General features: G+C 41.8%; 1 protein-coding gene across 10 annotated transcripts in view; it reads left to right on the top strand.

Annotated features, from left to right (window-relative positions):
- The window catches only part of PLCB4 (phospholipase C beta 4), a 483,912-nt gene that overhangs the window by 451,841 nt on the left and 14,529 nt on the right, over positions 1–17,542 (top strand). For all 10 annotated transcript variants that reach the window (XM_070381997.1, XM_070381991.1, XM_070381995.1 and 7 more), the window contains 4 exons: positions 7,713–7,828; positions 9,132–9,207; positions 11,088–11,263; positions 14,564–14,665. In XM_070381997.1, the coding sequence (XP_070238098.1) occupies positions 7,713–7,828; positions 9,132–9,207; positions 11,088–11,263; positions 14,564–14,665 (470 nt within the window). The remainder of the gene's footprint in view (positions 1–7,712; positions 7,829–9,131; positions 9,208–11,087; positions 11,264–14,563; positions 14,666–17,542) is intronic.

Here is a 17,542-nt window from a genome sequence, read left to right as displayed (position 1 = left end):
CTTCAGTTCATCTTGATACACTATCGATACTAAGTATAAAATAGATAGCTAATGAGAACCTGCTGTGCGGCTCAGGGAGCTCTGCTCAGTGCTCTGTGATGAAGGAGACCCAAACACGAAGGGATATATGTAAGTTGTGGCTGAGTCACTCTGCTGTAAGCAGAGACCACACAGCATTGTAAAGAAGCTGTATTCCAGTTAAAAAAGAGAGAGAGAGACGATATCTGCTGTTAGGATTGTGGGACGAACAGACAGGAGTAATGCCCGTTCTAGCCCTGAATGGAGTGGAGATGCCAGCAGGCCCAGTTTGGGGGAAATGGCAGTGGCCAATTGTTTTGACCCTCAATGCAGTTGGCAGTGAACCTGCTACTTGTCTCTCACTTTCTGTAACAACCTCTTCCATTTGAAATGGAAACTAAGGAAATGGTTTTTCACGTGTCCATTAGATGAGATACAGAAAGAGCAGAATGAAAGAGCCGTGATCCCACACAAACCCAGGGCTCATCAGCAAACCCAGAGCTAGGGCTGCTTTTGCTAAGACACAGGGATGATTTTCAGTTGTCACATATGGTCTAGCCCTGAGAGCAAAACATTGAAACCCAAAGTTAAATAAATATTCCCAATGATACACTGGAAGAGGAATTCCAAATCAGTGGAAGTAAAAGAAGTAAATGAAGGAAGTCGGTCCCGAATGGAAAACAAGGAGCCCTCATTCCTGTCCAGAGGGCAAGTCAGACTCAGTTCCCACCTCCGGTGCCTTGAGAGTCTGTAAGCCACCTTCGTTCTCTAAAGGAGAAGCGTAGAATCAGGTCATATGTGAACCTCCTCTTCTTTAAATATTGACACTAAGACAGACTTTTTCTGAAATACCATGTAGGCTGAAAAATAAAACAGGATGCATCTTCTGGACCATCAGTTTGCAGTATCACCACAAATGAGTCAAATAAAATGCCTGAGAAAACAACTAAAATTTGACATTTCGAGAAAGCTGCTAATGGAAAATATAGTCTGTGTTAGGCAAGCAGTTTTTCTGATAATGAACACCAAGGCTGCTGTTAAACTCATCACAGGTAATTCATGATAAAAAGTCAGTAACAAACCTACAGCTCTGTCATGAAGTAGAAATGAGCAGAAACACAGCAACCACCCACAGAGACAGCCTGCTGGTCATCTCAGAGGTGCGTGCTGAGCAAACAGTTTACTCAGATGCCTCAGCATCATTTGTGGGGTGAGAATTTAAGCCTAGAGTCACAGCAGGCAAAAGAATGAATTGCAGCAGATGTTTTTCACAAAAGAAGCTGAATTTAACCTAGATGTCCATCGGCCAATGAATGGATAAGGAAGTTGTGGTACATATACACAGTGAATATCACTCAGCTATAAAAAAAGAATGCATTTGAGTCAGTTCTAATGAGGTGGATGAAACTGGAGCCTATTATACAGAGTGAAGTAAGCCAGAAAGAGAAACACCAATATAGTATATTAATGCATTTATATATATATGGAATTTAGGAAGACAGTAATGATGACTATATGCAAGATGGCAAAAGAGACACAGATGTAAAGAACACGCTTTTGGACTCTGTGGGAGAAGGCGAGGGTGGGATAATTTGAGAGAATAGCATTGGAACATGTACATTACCATATGTGAAATAGATCATCAGTGTAAGTTCGATGCATGAAGAGGGCACTCAAAGCCGGTACACTGGGACAACCCAAAGGGATGGGGTGGGGAGGGAGGTGGGAGGGGGGTTCACTATGGGGGAGACACATGTGCACCCATGGCTGATTCATGTCAATGTATGGCAAAAACCACTACAATATTGTAAAATAATTAGCTTCCAATTAAAATAACTTTAAAAAAAGAGAAGCTAAAACTACTCTTAACTTTGGTAGAAACATATACAAGTTCTACTGAAAAGCTGCACATTTATTTCTCCAAAATGTCCTGATTAAGACTGACTTTTAAGTCAGCATATTTTAATTTTGGTACTCTTGACCTGAATGAATGACAAACTCTCTGTTCCATAGGGTCTCGTAACTTAGTTGGGGACCAAAACATAAAATCTATGATAGTTGGTGTTTATTGTTACTGTTATTTGTTGTTTTTAGCTAAATAAGCCTAGAAATAATTTCCTGGCTCCTCTATTTTGTACAACAGGAAGCTGAGGCTTGCCCCCCATCCTTTGGTGATCAGTAATTAGGACCTTGTTCCTTTGTGAAAGGAGAAGTGATGTCTGGGAACCAGATTATCCCAAAACTTCAATCGTTGCTGGCTGCTACACAGGGCACACAGGGATAGTTTTGAGCACAGAGAGAGAACTTTCCAAGGCCATTTTTTTGTCATGTGTAGTCATTGTAATCATTTTAATGCAATATGCTTCTAATTTTTTAAATTGTTTCTATATACATTAGGTAACTTGCAGCTCATAACCCTGAATTATGTTGGGCAAACAGATATTGTTCATTTTCTAATAAAGAAATTGAGACCTGGAAAGATTTATATATGTTGCCTCCGGGGTAATTATGAACTGAGCTGGGACTGGAATCCAAGTCCTCTTGCTGCTCTCCCATGCTATTAATTTCTTTATTCATGCAGCAAATATTTATTGTATCTATTCTGTACCCAGCATTGGGCTCTGTGCTGGCAAGAAAAGGAGACTTGTAGAGTATGTCTTATATCCGTGAATCTATCATGAATGCCTTTATGTGCATACACCCTCATTCCTGTATCTAATGGGGTTAATTAGGGCTCACCATACTACTTCCTTAAGCAGTGGTCTATGCCAGCTAATTTTCAACCCTCAAAGCCTCTTTTTTTTTCTTGTACTACACTAGAATATATAAAGAAGCAATCTTTTCCACCTGCCTTTCAGTGATATTTGCAAGAGACACAGGAATGTAGCACTTCTCAGTTCAGTTCAGTCGTTCAGTCGTGTCCGACTCTTTGCAACTCCGTGAACTGCAGCACGCCAGGCCTGCCTGTCCATTACCAACTCTTAGAGCCTACTCAAACTCGTGTCCATTGAGTCGGTGATGCCATCCAACCATCTCATCCTCTGTCACCCCCTTCTCCTCCTGCCTTCAATCTTTCCCAGCATCAGGGTCTTTTCCAATGAATCAGTTCTTCACATCAGGTAGCCAAAGTATTGGAGTTTCAGCTTCAGCATCAGTCCTCCCAGTGAATCTTCAGGACTGACTTCCTTTAGGATTGACTGGTTGGATCTCCTTGCAGTCCGAGAGCCTCTCAAGAGTCTTCTCCAACACCACAGTTCAAAAGCATCAATTCTTCAATGCTCGCCTTTTTTTATGGTCCAGCTCTCATGTCCATACATGAATACTGGAAAAACCATAGCTGTGACTAGACAGACCTTTGTTGGAAAAGTAATGTCTCTGCTTTTTAATACACTGTCTAGGTTGGTCATAGCTTTTCTTCCAAGGAGCAAGCGTCTTTTACCTTCATGACTGCAGTCACCATCTGCAGTGATTTCGCAGCCCAAGAAAGTTAAATCTGTCACTGTTTCTATTGTTTCTCCATCTATTTGCCATGAAGTGATGGGACCGGATGCTATGATCTTCGTTTTCTGAATGTTGAGCTTTAAGCCAATTTTTTCACTCTCCTCTTTCACTTTCATCAAGAGGCTCTTTAGTTCCTCTTCACTTTCTGCCATAAGGATGGTGTCATCTGCATATCTGAGATTACTGATATTTTTCCCAGCAATCTTGATTCCAGCTTCTGCTTCATCCAGCCCAGCATTTCTTATGATGTGCTCTCTGTATAAGTTAAATAAGAAGGATGATAATGTACAGCTTTGATGTACTCCTTTCCTGATTTGGAACCAGTCTGTTCCATGTCTGGTAGCACCTCTAGAATGTTTTATTCTAGACTTACATGCATGTGTGCTCAGTCACTTCAGTCATGTCCAAGTCTTTGTGATCCCATGAACTGTAGCTCGCCAGGCTCCTCTGTCCATGGGATTTTCCAGGCAAGAATATAGGAGTGGATTGCCTTTCCTCCTTCAGGGGATCTTCCTGACCCAGGGATCAAACTCGTGTCTGCCTGCATCTCTTGCATTGCAGGCAGATTCTTTACCCACTGAGCCACCTAGGAAGCCCCTAGACTTTCACAGATCCCCTTGTTTAGTTGTCCAGGGAAATTAATACATGTGCAGACAGGCATGATGATTATTAAATCTTTTAAGGAAGGCTAGTATTTTCAGACACGACTGAGTGACTTCACTTTCACTTTTCAGTTTCATGCATTTGAGAAGGAAATGGCAACCCACTCCAGTGTTATTGCCTGGAGAATCCCAGGGACGGGGGAGCCTGGTGGGCTGCCATCTATGGGGTTGCACAGAGTCAGACACGACTGAAGCAACTTAACAGCAGGAGCAGTATTTTTTAGTGTTTTTCCTGCATAACAGTGCTGCTGCTACAGAAGTAGCTAAATCCATTTAAATAAGGATACATCAACATGTCAATCTATTCTTGGGGTGGTGTGTTAAACTTGAAGGAAAGGTTTATTGATTTAATTTCACTGGCTGTTCTCTCAAATCACTCTGCATGTTTTCATGAGGATCAAAAAATATAAGTAGATTTGTATGTCACCATATTTTGAATTAGACAGGAAGGCCTAGCGCGCTGCAGTCCATGAGGTCACAAAAAATCAGACACAGCTTGGCAACTGAAGAACAACATATTTTGAATAAGGCTTAATAAGCATTTGAAATATGATTTATATTATATTTACTTTTAATTCTAATAACCCACTAAAGTAGATATCACTATCCCAATTATAAAGATGGACAGATTGGGATTAAGTGGCTTGTCCCAAGACCTGAGACTGTTCACATCCTTAATCCAATGCAGAAGCCCTGACTGAAATGTGTTTATTTCAGGGCATGTATTGGGTTGGCCAAAAATTCACTTGGGTTTTTCCATAAACTCTTATAGAGAACCCAGATGAACTTTTTGGCCAGCCCAGTACTAGGAGTAGATTGGTACTAGGACTAGATTTATCAGCTGTTCCAACCACAAATTAAGCAAGACATTGTTGCATATAATTCTCTGACCCCAGATCCAGAGCAGAGTAACATCATCTAGGACCACCCCATTGTCCCTGTTTCTAGAGCCTATTCCAAGGACCCATCGCCACCCTTCTCTACGCCTTCTCCCAAAGGCATTTATTGACCTGACAGGAAGACTGCACCAATGCATTTCTGAAGAATTGATATATATAATAACCGTAGATCAACTCCTGTGTTAACTCACTAGCAACACGGGAAATTAATGAAATCTTGGTAAGGTTCAAAATCACTTCCCCATTTATATTTTATGAAATCTTTAAAGATATTCATGAATTAGGTTCAAGGTGATTTTCATAGGAAGAAAATCAACTTTTTAAAAATTAAGTCACTCACTTTTGTTGCATACCTTATTTTTTTAACTAATTTATTTATTTTAATTGGAGGCTAATTACTTTACAATATTGTAGTGGTTTTTGCCATGCATCGACATGGATCAGCCATGGGTGTACATGTGTCCCCCATCCTGAAGCCCCCTCCCTCCCCACCCCATCCGTCTGGGTTGTCCCAGAGCACCAGCTTTGAGTGCCCTGCTTCATGCATTGAACTTGCACTGGTCATGTGTTTTACATATGATAATATACATGTTTCAATGCTATTTTCTCAAATCTCACCCTCACCTCTCCCACAAAGTCCAAAAGTCTGTCCCTTACGTCTGTGTTTCTTTTGCTGTCTTGCATATAGGGTCATCATTACCATCTTTCTAAATTTCATATATATGCATTAGTATACGGAGGACCCTGGTAGGCCGCAGTCCATGGGGTCGCGAAGAGTTGGACACGACTGAGCGACTTCCCTTTCACTTTTCACTTTCATGCATTGGAGAAGGAAATGGCAACCCATTCCAGTGTTCTTGCCTGGAGAATCCCAGGGACAAGGGAGCCTGGCGGGCTGCCGTCTATGGGGTCGCACAGAGTCGGACACGAGTGAAGTGACTTAGCAGTAGCAGTTAGCATACTGCATTGGTGTTTCTCTTTCTGACTTCACTCTGGATAATCGTTTCATCCACCTCATTAGGACTGACTCAAATTGTGTTCTTTTTTATAGCTGAGTAATGTCCCATGGTGTATCTGTTCCACAACTTCCTTATGCATTCGCCTACTGATGGGCATCTAGGTTGCTTCCACGTCCTGGCTATTGTAAACAGTGCTGCGATGAACACTGGGGTACACGTGTCGCTTTCAGTTCTGGTTTCCTCAGTGTGGATGCCCAGCAGTGGGATTGCTGGGTTGTGTGGCAGTTCTATTGCCAGTTTTTTTAAGGAATCTCCACACTGTTCTCCATAGTGGCTGTACTAGTTTGTGTTCCCACGAACAGTGTAAGAGGGTCCCTTTTCTCCACACCCTCTCCAGCATTTATTGTTTGTAGACTTTGAGATGGCGGCCATTCTGACTAGAGTAAGATGGTACCTCATTGTGGTTTTGATTTGAATTTCTCTAATAATGAGTGATGTTGAGCATCTTTTCATGTGTTGGTTAGCCATCTGTATGTCTTCTTTGGACACACTTTGAAAAGTAAGCAAAAGCAAACATGACCATGAGGGTAGCTGTATAAGCTGAATATAGTCTACCCACTCCAGACTTTAATATCATCTCATTTCTCTAAGTTTCTCAAGAGTAATACTAGGATATCACATTAAGCATCATCTTGGAGTAAATATTACTGATAGTAATATTTTCCTCTGTGTTTAGGGGCTGAGTAGCTAAAGAATCTGATTTCATTAAGTCCCTGGATGTGGCCAAATTATCAGGAAAAAGTAATGTTCATAGAGAAGCACTTATTTTCAAAGCCTTTCAGTCCATTTCAGTGATTAGAGGAAGCAGATGGAGAAATATTTTAAATATCTGTAAAGCTGAAGGCCAGGGCTCCTGAACCTTCTGTCTTCCTTGTGAGTACATCTTGATAAGGAAGCTGGCAAAAATATTGTTAGGGATGCAAAATGAGCTGACAGTGAAACCACAGTGGCAGTTCTCATTGCGCAATGACAGTGTTCAAGACCTTCCCAAATGTCCCTGGTGTGTAGACGCCATGCCACATGATGAATAGCTATACTCAGCATGTAAAAGAGAAGAAATGTGGTGGCTGACCTTGCATTCTGGGCACTAGGTTGAGGAAGGGGCCGTGGACCAGTTAGATGACTCAGACAGCAGAGCAAAGGTGGATGGTGAGGGAATTCCCTGGTGGTCCAGAGGTTAAGACTGAGCACTTTCACCAAAGCAGAGCATGGGTTCCATCCCTGGTCAGGGTACTAAGATCCCACATGGTACAGACAAAGAAGAAAAAGAAAAACAAGACGGATGGGTGGAGTTCTATGGAGCCATCTATGTGCAGAGGAAAGAACTTTGGGATGATTGGTGCTGCCCAGCAGCGGGCAGGGCTGCCTTTTGAGGTAGGCATGTTCATTGGACTGAGGCTGGAGACCCCCTTGTCAGTGAGGCCTTATGGGGACACAAGAAACTCTCAGGTTGCCTGGGAGGTTGGAAGTCTTTCCAGCTCCCAGACTCAGTTACTTCCTGATTTTCAAACCGAGACTCCACAGGTACTGGTGAAAATTATGCCAGCCCAATGTGGACTAAAGTTTATCAGCCTCACTGCAAGTCTGACTTGTAACTACAAATTCTTCTGCAGGAGCACAGTACCATGCAGAAACTCCATTGCACTCAAGTTGACAAGATTGTGGCACAGTACGACAAGGAGAAATTGACTCACGAGAAAATCCTAGAGAAGGCAATGAAGAAGAAAGGGTAAAGGCTGTTGATTTCCTTCTGGAGCATTTTTGCCTTTTTATGTTTTGTCTTTTCCCACAGTTTAGCTGCCTGTTTAGGCCAAGGAAGAACTTAGTCTTAACTGTGTTTTCATCATTAAAAATGATTTCAGAAAATAAGAGACTTACTAAGCTAAAGGGAGTGACTGAAGTGGAAAGAGGAGCTTTGTTCAAGTTCTACAGGTGTTGGTTAATAAAATAATAACTGTGTCTTTCATGAGTTTTCCATGTAAGTACCTTTAAGGTTAAATGGGGAGAGAAGGAAAGACAAAGTTTGGAAATTCCAGAAAGCATTTTGCATCACCAGGTAATAAATAATAAGGTTGATGTACTCAAGGGGGAAAAATCCAGTTTTGTTGTTTAATATTTCAAGAATCTTTAGCTTATGCCAACAGCTAAAACTGTTGAATAAAACCTGCCATTGCATTTACTTTGAAAGAGTTTATCTAGAATTCAGCTAGGGAGATGTTTCTGTGTAGCTGAATTCTAGATAAACTCTTTCAAAGAGTTTCTGTGATGTTGCAAGCTAACTGAATAACAGAGTAGGGAAAAACACACGCAGTGCCAGCCATGGAGAAGTGATCAGTTGGATGTTTAGAGTGTGTCTCTCAGAGGCACTCTCCATTAATAACACGATGAAGCATTCTGACTTAGGCTGTAATAAATCAGAGCACACATGCTGAAGACAGATGCTCAGGGCCTGCTCTGGTTTCAGCAATGATGAGGATATTCCAAAAGGAAAAAATAATCACTGAAATAGGCAGTAATGCTTTCTGGGCAATTGCCTAGTATATATTTCCTACTCACAATGGAGTAAGAAGCAAAAATTACCCCGTAGTGCCAAGAAATGCTATTTTTCTCCCTTGCTGGCATGTGTCAAAGACAAAAATCTGGCTTTACAACCAAAGTAGAAGAATTGAAAATTCACTTCAAGGCTGAAGTCCTGTTTTTCAGTTCTCATCATAAATAGTATATTGTTGAATAAATGAAAAATAGCTTGAAGAACAGCAGGAACCAAAATGGAAACTGACAACAAATCCTTTACAAGGAAATAATTGTTAGGTCTGAAATGGCTGTTTGTGTAGTGGTTGAATTCAGTAATCACGATACAGAGATTTTGTAAGGTGTGCATCTATTACTAGAAGAACTGAGGTTGCCCAGTGAGCCGTGGCGTCCCAAGTGTGATGAACTAATTGTCTTCATCAGAAGGCTTTGGAGCAAAGGCCTCTGGGAGCAGGAAGATATCTCATGCTTGGCATGCATTTGCGGTTTTCCATTTTCAGGGGAAGTAATTGTCTTGAAATGAAGAAAGAAACAGAAATTAAAATTCAGACGCTGACATCAGATCACAAATCTAAGGTAAGAAAATGCCTATTTTTACAGCAACAACTTGGTAATTTGTTTTGAAGCTGCACCCAGTTTTAATCAGAAATAACAGTACCCCGGGGTTGGTCTGGGCCCACTGCATTAGAGAAGAGGCATTTCAAGGAACACCTTTCCTTCATTGTAGACATATACTCCCAATGTCTATGTCGTCTGCCTCAGAGGCATCAGGAAAACAATAAATGGATTAAAAGGAAATGTTGTGTAGAATATAGAAGTACTTCCTTATAGAGGTGACATTGAACGTATGACAGAAAACCACCCATCCGGAGGGTTCAGTAACTCTTATTTCAATATTTATTTTTTAGTCAATAATTTAATTTTCCGTTCTAACCTTGCTGTGGAAGTTTAGGGATGGGGAAAATTCCAGAGCTAAGATTCTAGGAGATGAGCCTAATCACTCATATTACCCCCCTACAAAACACAAGAAAATAGGCGTTTAGGGGACATGAACTGTGATTACAGACGTCTTGAAGAACCGAGCACCACGTTGCAGTCAAGAACATAAATATCTTATGATAATAGTTATAAAAGAAAAAGAACTGTTAAAGACAAGGTTTCCAACTATAGCTTTTGGTCAAACCAGCCAGTGTCCTCCGTCTACCTGAAGCTCCATCATCCAGCGAGCGACGCTGCCACACACCTGGGCCAGCCAGGCGTTCCAAACGGAAGTACTCCGTGGAGCTGTGTATTTGCATCTGTTCTGCCTTGCAGCCTAAAGAGGTCTAAAGAGTCTAAAGCTGCATATTTTTGAGAGCTGTTCCCTACTCTCTTTTTTCCTCCTCTTAACTAGAATGTTTGAGAATTAATGACTATGTGATACTCCATCATTTTTAGACACTTTGTGTAAATACAAAAGTAGAAACCTTGGTTACTGTATCAATTGCTTTTGCTGAATGAAACACCACCCCAAAATTTAGTGGCTTAAGACAACTGCTGCTGCTGCTAAGTCGCTTCAGTCCGACTCTGTGCGACCCCATAGACGGCAGCCCACCAGGCTCCCCCGTCCCTGGGATTCTCCAGGCAAGAACCCTGGAGTGGGTTGCCATTTCCAACTACCGTGTATTAACTGACAGTTCAGTGGGTTAGAACTCAGACTATATGCCCCTGGACAACTGTACTGAATCCGGCTGGACTTGGGTGTGTCAGCAGTCGGCTGGGACTGGTGGCGTCTCTGAGGTCTCTGGTAGGAAGCTGGCGGCTGGTGGTTTTTAACTGTATGACCTCTCACTCTCCAGCAGGCTAGCACAGGCTTCTCAGAGTTCCAAGAATAGAGAAAGGATAAGCACTTGCACAGCTTCTCTTTGCATCACATTTGCTGCAGTCTTACAGGCTAAAGCAAGTCACGGGTCAGCCAGACTCAACGAGCTGGAGAAATAGACTCTAGCACTTGATGAGCCGTAAAACCCACAGTGCGAAGAGCACAGCTACTCTCTGCAGGGGAAGACTGTCTACCCCAGCGCTTGCTAAGATGACACAATAAGTCATGACCCAGGAATAAGAGAACGTACAGCTCTCTATTCAGACCTGTGACCTTGTGGAAGTGAAGCTGGAAAAGCATGAGGAGATGAAGAGAATTCTCATCGAATCGGTAAAGGAGCCCAAGAACCAGACAAACCAGCGTGTCGGCAACTTAGGCAGAGAAATGGGTCATGGTTAAATATCTAGAGCCAAAATGATTGCCCTGTTTTAAAAAGTGATGACTTCCTAGTTCCTGTTGGTTAGTACATATTTTTACTGGTTCTAACCAAGTAAATCAATGAGGGGGATCTGAAATGCATGGTTAATATTGTGCTTTTAGTTCCTCCCTGGAATTGTGAGAATTCCAGGTGGCACCACCTCTTTTCCCCACACAGGTCAAGGAGATTGTGGCACAGCACACAAAGGAGTGGTCAGACATGATCAACACCCACAGTGCGGAGGAGCAGGAGATCCGGGACCTGCACCTCAGCCAGCAGTGCGAGCTGCTCAGAAAGCTCCTGATCAGCGCCCACGAGCAGCAGACCCAGCAGCTGAAACTGTCCCATGACAGGTGGGCAACTTAGCTCCAGAGGAAACTCCGTTTTTAAAACGACTAGTGTGTGTGTGTGTGTGTGTGTGTGTGTATGCACACGTGTCAGGGTAGTAAGGAAAATCAACTTCACATATAACATTGAGCTTTTTTGTATACTCTGTCACAGAGCTGATGTGGCAAGAGGAACTATAAGAAATGGCCTCGCCCATCAAAATGCTTCCAAGTGGTGGCAAGATATCATACTCCTACAACCAATTAAGTTACATTACAAGTAGCATACAATACAGACTAAAAATTATCATAGACTCTGCTGCCTCCGAGTGGTTCTGGAGGCTTCGCAAGATGATAGGGCCAGATTTGGCTTTTAAGAAATGATCTGGAACCTCTTAGGAAGGAAAGACACAGAAGGAGATAAAGACCAAGCAGTTGAACTCCTAGAATGGTTGGTTCTGATGGCTCAGAGATACCTTCCTTTCCATTGTCAGGGTGTCTATAAATTTTAGAAAGGCAGGTCTGATCAAGAAATAGCAAAAAGTATCTGTGTATTTTTGCCTCTCCCCATTTCAGCACACTGAGTATCATATTAAAGACACTGCAGATGGTGAGCTGGACTTTTTCCCCAGGCAGAAGACTGTTGATGTCAGTGATGTCTTTTTATTGCAGCTTGGTTGCAGCTTGTCCGTCTTCTTTAGGGCCAATTGTGTGCTGCAGTGGCGGTCTGTTGATACACACCAGAAAGTATACAACAGAAACATTTTACAAACAAATCCAAAAAAAAAAACAAAACTTTAAACTTATGAAATGAATTATGTAGGCACATTCCAGATTCCAAACCTCATTATGGCGTGATACACAACCATAAGAACGTGAAATATTTTTGCCGTAGTTTCTGATTCTCTCATGAGCCAACTAAATGAAGTATGCATGCCATGCGGAGTTTCTTGTGGGCTCAAGTACCATACCATATCCATTTTAAAGTATTCTGTTTATTTGTATAGGATTAAAAGTGCCTTTTCCGCCTTAGAAATGCTCTTGATTTAGTACACAGAAAGTTCGGTTCATCATCTTCCCTTTGACCATTTCTAAAATATCAGATTTTAGATGTCCACCCTTATTCGAAGATACTTTGAAGAATAAGGTACTCTCTTCTGATCTTTTATTGTAGTTGAATAAAGGAGAAAAAATTATCCCAAACAGTAGGCATTGTCCAAAAGAAAAAAAAAAGTAAATGAATTCTTGCATGACTTCGGAAGTCATTTGAAGGAACCATAACCTTATTACTAATTTACCTTAAAAAATAGATCCATGGCAGGAGTATTTTTCAAAGTAACAGCAGCACTGAAGCTTTTTGTTAAGTATCCTGTGGTCATGTTTCTTTGTCACCATCACAGCTCTTGTTCTCGGTTAAAAAATTCTTGCCTCTAACATTTGGCAACATTACTTGGTTATTGATAAGTGCTTGTTGAATGAATGAATGAAGAGATGGTCCATTTAATAACAAGGTATGAAAAATTCTGAGAGGCAGTTTCTCGGGCCCAGGAGTTTCTGTGCATATCCAGCTTCTGTGTCCCTAAGTCCTCCGACTGGAGACCTCTCTGTTTCAGTTTTATCCATCGTTTTCCACAAAGTACAAACAGCACTTAACCTGCCCATTTCCGGGCAGTGCTCCAAGGAGATCACCATAGGTTCCAGAGAAGATTCTGTGTTAATACTTCCATGTTCAGATTCTAAGTGGTGTGCGTATGTGCTCATCAGTAGTCCAAAGAGATGAGTTTTGTGGTACACACACCCATTCACACTCGGTGATCAGTCACCTGTAAGCTCTCTGCCCCCGTTTCCTGTGTTTATTTGAAATCATTTGTCCCCTTCACACCCCTGGGCTGTCAGAACTCAAGACAGTCATTTGTGAGTGTTAGAACATCCTTTCTCTTCCAAGCAATCTGAGCCCTGCAAAAAAACATGGGACAAAGCTGGAAAATCCGTGTTTTCCTGACTGTAAGCGTTTGTCCCTGTGCATTCTTTGATTATTCTCATGCAGTACTTACTATTCCCCTTTGTCTTATTGTATATAGGCTTGTAAACATGATTGCCTGAGATATGTGTATATAACTTGGGATTTGTAGCTTTTATTTATTCAGAATGCATCTCGCATGTTGATGACTTAATGACAGTGTCCTACTCTGGGCAGCTGTATAGGCTCATCGTGTGGTTGGGGTTACGTTAGACACGCCTCGTGTCTCTTCTTCCCAGCCCAGCACTGACACTTCACAGCGAGTGCCCCATGCCCCCAGGAGAATCATGCTTGTGGACTGGGGCTCCTGCCCTCCTTCTCACAGAATGCAAGACAACTTCATGATCTCAATAATGAGATAAAAAGTGAACCCAGTCCTCTTGTTACATATGAAATTTGTTTTTTGTTTATATTTTTAATTAGAGTTAAAAGTCCACAAGGCAAAATTTACTATGTCAACTGTTTGTAAGTGTGTAGCATAAGGTGTATTCACACTGTTGTAACCATCAGTCACTACCACCCAGCTCCAGGACTTTATCATCTTCCCTAACTGAAACTCTACCTACTGAACACTCACTCTCCACTCCCCTGGTGTCTTTTTCTCCCTTACAGTTTTACTGAGGTATAATGGATATACAGCACTGTATAATGTAAGCTGCTCAGCATACTGCTTTGGCCTACGTATATCATGAAATGATTACAATAAGTTTTGTGAACTTCCATCATCTCATACAGATACAAAATAAAAGGAAAAGTATTTTTTCTCGTAATGAGAACTTGTAGTATTTACTGTCTTAACAACTTTCATGTTTATATAACATACATCTTAGTCATGCTGTGCATTACATCCCTAGTACTTATTTATCATATAATTGGAAGTTTGTTCCAGGTGGCTCAGTGGTAGAGAATCTACCTGCCAAACAGAAGTGAGTTCAATCTCTGGGTCAGGAAGATCCCCTGGAGAAGGAAGTGGCACCCATTTCAATAGTCTTGCCTAGGAAATCCCATGGACAGAGGATCCTAGTGGGCTACAGTCCATGAGGTCACAAAGAGTCAGGATACGACTTAGTGACTAAACAGGAAGTTTGTACTTTTTGACCTCCTTCATCCAACTTCCCTTCCCCTCAACCCTGCCTCTGGAAACCACAAATCTGATCTCTTTTTTATGAGTTTGGTTGGTTTTCTTTCTTTTTTAAGTATAACTGACCTACGAGACTGTGTTAGTTCCTGGTGTACAGCATAGTGATTCGATGTCTGTGCATTACAAAATGATCACTTCCTGGTTTTGTTTTTATTTTAATACACAGGGAAAGCAAAGAGATGCGAGCACACCAAGCTAAGATTTCTATGGAAAATAGCAAAGCCATCAGCCAAGATAAATCCATCAAGAATAAAGCAGAACGGGAAAGGTGAGTTGGAATGCTCACTGCAAGAATATAATACTGAATCCAGTGTACACACACACTCACATTTGAGATATTAAAAAACCTTGTGAGTGCTGGCCTAGAATCCTGCTGTTATAACTGCTGGAAAGATATTATTGTTGCTATAAAACATCTTATGATTGTTTACTACCACTAGTGAAACATATTTACATTCAATATATGTGTGCTCGTTTCCAAAATTGCATAAAATCTGGCATAAACAAAACTGTATAAATTATGGCAAAATATCCTTCCCACATGATGCTTAGGTCACCCTGAAAGCATCTCATTTGCTCAGGTGTTAAGCCCGTCCTGAATGTGTTTGCAGTCTATAGGTCTTGTACTGACCTTGACACTAGGGATCATCTCAAATCACCTCCCTCAGGTCTTCTGGTTTGTCTGTGTCTAAGAATGGGTGTTCTAGAAACAAAGACCAAGGTAGGACTTTGGGTCATGTGATTTGCTGAGGAAAGGATCTTTAGCAGGGCAGAGGAGGAAGCAGGAGGGGGCCAGGGCGGGGGCTAAGCAAGACTAGGATCTCAGCTAGAGTTCCTCTGCAGCCTGACCCCAGCTCTGGAGTGTAAACGACCGTGATCTGCTCCTTTGAGCCTGGGCACGTGCCTCTTGTACGTCTGTGTTGATCAGTCCTTGGCCACATAGAATTGGGAGAGGTTTGTGTGACGTCCAGAAAAGAGCCGAGGTGCGAGTGCTTTAGCCAAAGCTGGTAAAGGGGACCTAAGAGGGCATCGCTGGTCATGGGCCCCGAGAGGCAGTTAGCAGCACTCAATGCCCAGTGCACTTACCGCATTTCAAGTTGGCAGAATATAAAGCGTATCACCATCTGGTGCATTTTTATGCTGAAGCTTTGTGGATTAAATATGGTTTAGAATTAACAGGCCAGCAGTGGGATTGGAATTCCACAGAAATTTGACCTGGAAAGAAATCACCTTTTCAACACTTTGGACAAGAAATTTCCCAATAAACATAGAGTGTCATTTGTTTCTCTTTAAGGAGATTATTACTCAATTTATTCAGTGCATCATATTGGCGTAGTTATCTTGTTATTGTTCAGTCACTGACTGGTATCTGACTGTTTGCAACCCCATGGAATGCAGCATACCAGCTTCCCCTGTCCTTCACTATCTCCCCAATTTTGCTCAAATTCGTGTCCATGAAGTTGGTGATGCTATCTAACCATCTCATCCTCCGGTGCTCCTTTTGACTTAAATCGTTCCCATTTTCCAATGAGTCTTTCCAATGAGTCAGGTCTTGTATCATGTGGCCAAAGAATTGGCACTTAAGCTTCAGCACCAGTCCTTCCAAATAATATGTAGGGTTGATTCCCTATAGGGTTGACTGGTTTTATCTCCTTGTACTCCAAAAGACTCTCATGAGTCTTCTCCAGCACCAAATTTGAAAGCATCGGTTCTTTGGCACTCAGCCTTCTTTATGATCCAGCTCTCACATCTGCACATCACTACTGGAAAAACCTCAGTTTTGACTATACAGACCTTTGTCAGCAAAGTGATATCTCTGCTTTTTAATATGCTATCCACGTTTGTCATAGATTTCCTTCCAAGGAGCAAGTATGTTTTAATTTCATGGCTAAAATCACCATCCTCGGTGAATTTGGAGTGCAAGAAAAACCTGTCACTGCCTCTACTTTTTTCCCCTTCTATTTGCCATGAAGTGGTGGGACCAGATACCATGATCTTAGTTTGTCGAATGCTGAGTTTTAAGCCAGCTTTTTCACCCGTATCAAGAGACTCTGTAGTTGCTCATCATTTTCTGCCATTTGAGTGTTATCATCTACATATCTGAGGGTGTTGATATTTCTCCCAGCAATCTTGATTCCAGCTTGTGATTCATTCACCCTGGCATTTAGCATAGAAGTTAAAGAAGCAGGGTGACAATATACAGCCTTGATGTACTCCTTTCCCAATTGTGAACCAGTCATTTCTTCCATGTGTGGTTCCATGTCTGTTGCTTCTTGATCCACATACCGGTTTCTCAGGAGGCAGGTAAGGTGGTCCAGTATTCCCATCTCTTGAAGAATTTTCTACAGTTTGTCGTTATCCACAGAGTCAAAGGCTTTAGCATAAGCAGAAGTAGATGTTTTTCTGGAATTCTCTTGCTTTCTCTATGATCCAAGAAATGTTGGAAATTTGATCTCCAGTTCCCCTGCCTTTTCTAAAACCAGCTTGTACATCTGGAAGTTCTCAGTTCACATATTGCTGAAGCCTAGCTTGAAGGAATTTGAGCATTACCTTGCTAGCATGTGAAATAAGTACAACCGTGCGGTAGTTTGAACATTCTTCGACATTGCACTTTTTTGGGATTGGAATGAAAAATGATCTTTTCCAGTCTTATGGCCACTGCTGAGTTTTCCAAATTTGCTGGCATATTGAGTGCAGCACTTTAACAGCATCTTTAGGATTTGAAATAGTTCAGCTAGAATTCCATCACCTCCACTAGCTTTGTTCATAGTAAATCTTCCCAAGGCCCACTTGACTTCACACTGCAGGATATCTGGCTCTAGCTGACTGATCACACAATCATGGTTATCTGGGTCATTAAGACCTTTTTTGTATAGTTCCTCTGTGTATTGCTGCCACCCGTTCTTAATATCTTCTGCTTCTGTCAGGTCCATACCATTTCTGTCCTTTATTGTGCCCATCTTTGCATGAAATGTTCCCTTGATATCTCCAGTTTTCTTGAAGAGATCTCTAGTCTTTCCCGTTCTGTTGTTTTTCTCTGTTTCTTTGCATTGTTCATTTAAGAAGGCCTTCTTAACTCTTCTTGCTGTTTCTGGAACTCTGCATTCAGTTGAGTATGTCTTTCCCTTTCTCCCTTGCCTTTCAC

The sequence above is a fragment of the Bos mutus genome, chromosome 13, assembly GCF_027580195.1.
Source record: "Bos mutus isolate GX-2022 chromosome 13, NWIPB_WYAK_1.1, whole genome shotgun sequence".
Taxonomy (NCBI): domain Eukaryota; kingdom Metazoa; phylum Chordata; class Mammalia; order Artiodactyla; family Bovidae; genus Bos; species Bos mutus.
The sequence above is the reverse complement of the archived record's forward strand: the minus strand, read 5'-3'. Positions and strand labels throughout refer to the sequence as shown.